This window comes from Carassius carassius, chromosome 5 (genome assembly GCF_963082965.1).
Source record: "Carassius carassius chromosome 5, fCarCar2.1, whole genome shotgun sequence".
NCBI lineage: Eukaryota > Metazoa > Chordata > Actinopteri > Cypriniformes > Cyprinidae > Carassius > Carassius carassius.
The window spans coordinates 20,525,753-20,531,752 of record NC_081759.1 but is presented as its reverse complement, the minus strand read 5'-3'; the positions used below and the strand labels follow the sequence as shown (position 1 = coordinate 20,531,752).

The window sequence follows — 6,000 nt, the reverse complement described above, 5'->3', positions numbered from 1 at the left end:
TTGAAAGATTATGTGGCGCTGAAAAGCAATACATTAGCACATATACCACACTCCCATCATCTAACAAAGAGGTCAATAAGGGTAACGCCACTGGGAAATGGCTCATTAATAGCTATTTTGGGATGCAACATTGACTGAAACACATTAGCATTTTTATTCAAAGAAAACAGACTTACAATTGCAAGAACTTAAATCCTTCCAATCGGACACCTCCTGCATTACAATAAACCTATCTTTTTTGAACTCTTAATTTACATGACACTGCTTCCGAACAGTTCATTTCATCTTTATAAAATTATAAAATCATCTTTATATATGTACATACAAACACATCGATGCAAAAATACACAGCTCTTGCATTTAAGAAAACGATTCAGTCATATCATCGCCGATAAAGGGGCGCATGCCAGCACTGCTAGCAAAAGAGAAACCGATTCTTGATATAAATGACCTTAATTGTTCTGTAATAAGATGAGGGGATCAAGTCCTGGGTGAGATCTGCCATAACTGGCACAAAGAAACAAATTAGGGCCATAGGACAGGCTCAGGGCTGGGTATCTGCGTGGCAGCGGTGAGCAAGTGAAGCTTCTTTCTTAAAACGCAGGCACTTAGGTATATCGGTCTGAATCGCTGCTGTCCCGTATCAGGTCTACACGGAGAGCGAGCTCCTTGAAGTGTGGCCGAAGACTAGGATCGTTGTCCCAGCATTCCTGCATGATCTCGCACATCTAAAGGAATTCAAAAAGGGAATATTTAGCAATTCTGCCCATAATTGCTGATTTGAAATTGACACTTAAGATTACCATTAGCATTTTTGCAGTATACATTTGCTTATTGTATGTGAATAAGTCTTATGACAACTGTACATTAGAAGTCAGGATCATAATCTGATTAAGTTTATGTGAATAATTGTGTTGTGAGATGTAGTACCTCTGAAGGACAGCCCATTGGCTGGGGTAAACGGTTTCCTGTTTTCAAGAGCTCTATGAGATGATAGACTATTGTTTGTCCCTGCTTGTCACCTCCCATCATACTCAGAAATACCTGAACACAACAAAACAAAACAGAGATTCTCATTGCACAGTTACTCTGTGAGGTACATTTCCACAATTTCAGGAGGAGTCGTTAACCTGCCCCGTATTATTTATATAGCCATAGCAAAACCAGCAACTATTAAAGTATGTGCAAGGGAATCACATATGCAGAAACACAAAACAAAACAAGAAACCACAAAGAGTGGCTGTGATCCTTACTGTAGGTGGGCTACAGAGCTTGTCGCTGTAAGTAAAGAGTTCATACAGAACCACACCAAAGCTCCAGATGTCTGACGCTACTGAGAACTTGCTCTCAGTTAGAGACTCGGGTGCATACCTGTCACAACGAACAACAATTCAACTACCTAACAAACAAGCACATCATTTCATGTCAATCAAAATTGCATGACTAACTATCTTCCATGAATCCTTCTGCTGAACAAGTCAATGAAAACAAACAAAATAAAACATACCAGAATATTGGACTCTCTCCAGGTTCTTTAACCTTGTAGTACTCTTTGCCCTGAGGTAAAACCTTGGTCAAGCCAAAGTCACCAATCTTCACCTTGAACTCACTTTCCACTAGAATGTTCCGTGTGGCCAGGTCTCTGTGAATGTACCGCTTAGTCGCAAGGTATTCCATGCCCTGTTGAGACAAGACAGCAAACATGACAATTTCAGGAGACTCAATACTGATGTGAAAGAAGAAAATGCAAAAACAGGGATGACATGGAAGTTAGGACACTAAAAATACATGTTTAAAATAAAGAGATAGAAAGGCTTAGAGACCAAAATGAGTACTATGAGAGTTGTTCTGATCCTCTCAACCTCAGACCACAACAACATTCAAATCACTTTTGTAGCTGTTTGCGATTTACTGGATTATGATTAAAAGTATTTCGATCCGATAAAATACTTTAGAGCTTGGCATAATTCAAAAAATATATTTTTTATCATAACAGTGGCCATTAAACCTTTTCCAGGTTTAGAAATCATGCTTTTAAAACGCTTTCATTTTTCCAAGATAGTGGGAATGCTGGTTCTTCCAAGAAAAAAAAAAAGAAACCACTTAACATAAAAAAAATACCTGGAATTTAAATTGTTTTATCTTATTTCAAACTTTTGTCTTCTGAGGTCCTGGATTGAGAACCATGGATATAAAAGGTAAGCTCCTCATTACCTTGCATATTTGAGCTGCATAATGCAGAAGTTTCTTGTGGTCGATCCTGTCTTTGTTCTTGTTGAGATAGTCCCGCAGACTGCCGTGAGGCAGGTACTCCATAATCAATCGTAAGTTTCTCCTTCCTAAGAGAACAGGAAAACATGCTAAAGCTTAATATGAGCCAAAAATTAAGACAAAAGCAGGAATCTTCTGCATTTCTTAAAAAAGATAAAGGAAAAAAAAGGGTAAAAATCAGTCAAGAAAAAATAGAGAACTCTTTGACTAGATGCACCACATTTATACTAGAACTTCTGCTGTGGACCGAGGTTAATGCGAATTGTGGAAGTCAACCATTCATATGCAATGCAGGATGTGAACAGGCAATGAGCATTATCAAGGTGATCGGCATCCTTTAACGATGGAATGCTTTTCACTTAGCAAGACTGCACTGAGCACTACGTTTTGAAAATGATCATCGAACCAATTTCAGACAGATGGGAGATGCTTTAAGATATGTTTGCGATGAAATGCAAGTAGCGACATATCCTTTATTCTTTAATATGATGTACATCTGAGTTGAATGGATCATCCAAACAAATACATTTTCTTTTTGTAATTACAATTGTAATTAAACTGCAGTCCTTTATAAATGCAATTATTGTTCTGGTCATTTTAGAGACTGATGATAAGGGTCTCACAACACCATAACTTTATCTTAACTAGAGGAATATTAATATGAATCAAAATATGGCCTTTACTGTATAATGCCTAATATCATTGGCATTTAAAGAAATGTAAATTTGGTCAATGTCGAAAAAATGAGTGGAAATTGGAATATTCTGGTTTGATTATAGGTGGTATATGTCCTGAATACCACTGGTATGTGGCTGTCGAAAACAGCCTTAAAGGCCTTGTTGCAGGTTAACCACCACTTTCGATTAATGGGAACATAAATCACTGAAGATATGTACACTAAGTAGACATCCAAAAGGCCCTTTTTACCGCCACACGCGGCGGCGGTATAAAGTGCATTTGCAGCCTTTGACCGCTGAGTGGCGCTTTAACCACAAGTTATCAAACAAGCGCATCAAAGCACATTATCGCTAATAGACGTCAGTTTTGCCTCACTGATGTGTTAGATTTGATGGCTTCAGTCAGGGAAAATGAAAGAAAAACACTGTAGTTAAAATATTTAATATTTAATATCCACAGATGAAAGTTTGGTACTTATGAAGTTATGTGCATTTCTTAGAACGAATTCAAGCAGGATGTTAAGCCTGTGCTTGAACCTGTGATTATATTTTCTCTAATCTACATGGTATTAAACCATATTTTAGATTTGACACATTTAAAAGGTGTACAGTATTATTTATATTATATTATGCGTTATATTATTCAAAATAAATTTTGGTTTACTTTGCATTGGAGCATTAAAAGTGGTAGCCTATTTTAGGGGGGTTGGCTACATGGATTAATATGCAAAATGTCAATATAAGGATTACTTTATCACAGAATATCTGTTCTCGGCGGCACTTGTTTAGTTTAAAAGTAGACATGTCAAGCTTTCTATAGATATCTCTCTCATGTATTTTCGTTGAGTATTCACGGAGTTACAGTTCATTTTAATGACGTGTTTGTAAATGAAGATCGGCGCAGACAAAGGCTGCAGACAGCACACCTTGTTTTTTATCTTTATTTTATAAGTGCACAAAGTTTTGTTGTTATTATGTCTGTATCCAAAAAAAAGTAGACCCTTTACAGATTCAATTGATGTATTGCTCTTATCTGTACGATTAAAACTGAAAGTGTAATTTAAGTTCTTTTCGGGGTTATCAGGAGAAAATGACTCATAACGCGTATCCGCGTTAATCGACTCCAGACAACATGCATTTTTGTTATTTGTTACCTGTCCTTGTAACTTATTGGGAAAAAGACATTTGTCCGTAAACTGATTAAGAAATTGTTGCATGTTTAAATGTGAAGCACTGTATAATGTCGTTCCCATTATTTAGGCCTAATTTGCCTAAAACAAGAAACGAATAAAATTAAACCGGCACGATTAAATCTTTGAAACTCTAAAGAATTAATAAAACGTCCTCACAATTAAACTCAAGTTCTCTCATTATAATCAACAACATTCACACGATGTAAAAAAAAAAAGCTTTAGTAATTGACAACTAAAGTAATTTTAAAAGGAACCTTCTTTACTTGTTTTTAAAGTAGGGTAATATCATATAGCCTAAAAAAAATCCCTGTTTTTTTTTATTTTAGAAAAAAAATCTGATTTATGATTTAAACCGATTTTTAAATCAATATTCAAATGACGAAGAAATTTTACAAAACAAGTTTTAATATAGTTCTTTATCATTCATTTAGCAGTCAAATTTATAACTGCAACAAGATGATAAAAAAAACAGTACTGTTAATACCTTAATGCTGGAAAGATGCTATTTTTTTTAATACTAGCCCATCATGCATCTAACCATCCACTCAGCTTTAAGAGCTGTTCAGATTAAAACTGCAGCTCCGCAGTGAGTCAGGGTGTACTCACACTAGGCACGGTTGCCATGAACCGGGCCCGAGTACGATTGTCCCCCCTCCCCACTCCCCCTCTGGCCTGCACTCACATAGGGTTTCAGCATTCGTGCCGGAGCACGCTTACGTCATTATGGTGCGCGACGGTTTCGGGATAAACAGGAAGAGCGGCGCTCTCTGAACACACTGGAGTACATCGCTCGGTTTTCTTTGTGGATAATTTTGTGTCCTTTGGTCCACGGTGGTCCACAGGCCTCTCACAGCCTGTTGTTAAACAGATGTGTCGCCTTAGTGGCGCGAAAATTTTCACGTAATCGTGCTGCTCGTATGAGGAGGTTTGCAAGGTACCAGCTGAGCTTTTGGAGCGTCGCAAAACCGTGACGCCACCCGTCCTGTTCCGTGCTCCAGCACGGTTAGCGCTCACACTGCATGCGAACTGCACCCGAGTCCAACTGAACCGTGCTCTGGCCCACCTCTTCCAAGCAGGCCAGGGCCGGCCAATCGAGCCGCGCCCGGGCACGGTACGGAGCACTCACACTAGTCAAACGAACCGCGCTTTGGTGGTCAAACGCACTCGGGCACGGTTCAAACTGGCTAGTGTGAGTACACCCTCAGTGTCATGGACGGAGGACCTGTTAATATTTTTTTTAGTTTATATTTCCATCTCGTTATGCCACTGGTTTAGATTTTTTATTTTTATTTTTTTTTTCTTATAGAACTTATTTGTAAATAGAGCAGTCACTGTCTGTGTCTACACCGGACGCGAAAGTTGTCATCTGTGCCCCACAGCGAAAAGTGTGTCTAAACTTGATGACATCACACTATAGTGTCAAATCATCTGAACACAGTGTCAGAACATGTCATCATAAACAGAACGAGCATCAGTTCACTGATGGGGATCGAGTCCAGTGTGTCCATCACTGGGTTCTGTTGTCTTTTGTTGGATCGCTCCACTTGTGTCCGGTGTAGACCTGGCATGCGTTTTTTATTGTTTTATTTTAAAGCCATGCTTGTCTTAATGTTTTTATTAAATATCTGTATTGACTGCATGGTCATATTATCTACCTACAAAAGTAAAGCTCGGCGAGAAGATGAACGAGCATTGCTGCAGGTTGATTTTCGGCGGATGTGCTGTGCTTGTGCAGCCGCGGTCGTCTTCATTTTGTCGGGTGAAACGTCTCTCTCACTCGCAGCAGAGTCTGTGAGAAGCAACAACTTCCCCTCCACGCGCTCTGATACCAGAAACATAACATAGCATATAAAATAATA

The 6,000-nt window shown here is 38.6% G+C and overlaps 1 protein-coding gene across 1 annotated transcript in view; it reads right to left on the bottom strand.

Moving 5' to 3' along the window:
• The window catches only part of LOC132140956 (tyrosine-protein kinase JAK2-like), a 78,551-nt gene continuing 72,551 nt past the window's right edge, over window positions 1-6,000 (bottom strand). The window contains exons 20-24 of the mRNA XM_059550065.1: window positions 2,215-2,339; window positions 1,508-1,680; window positions 1,254-1,371; window positions 931-1,044; window positions 1-728 (exon numbers count right to left, since the gene is read on the bottom strand). Coding sequence (XP_059406048.1) covers window positions 609-728; window positions 931-1,044; window positions 1,254-1,371; window positions 1,508-1,680; window positions 2,215-2,339 — 650 coding nt within the window. The 3' untranslated portion in view covers window positions 1-608. The remainder of the gene's footprint in view (window positions 729-930; window positions 1,045-1,253; window positions 1,372-1,507; window positions 1,681-2,214; window positions 2,340-6,000) is intronic.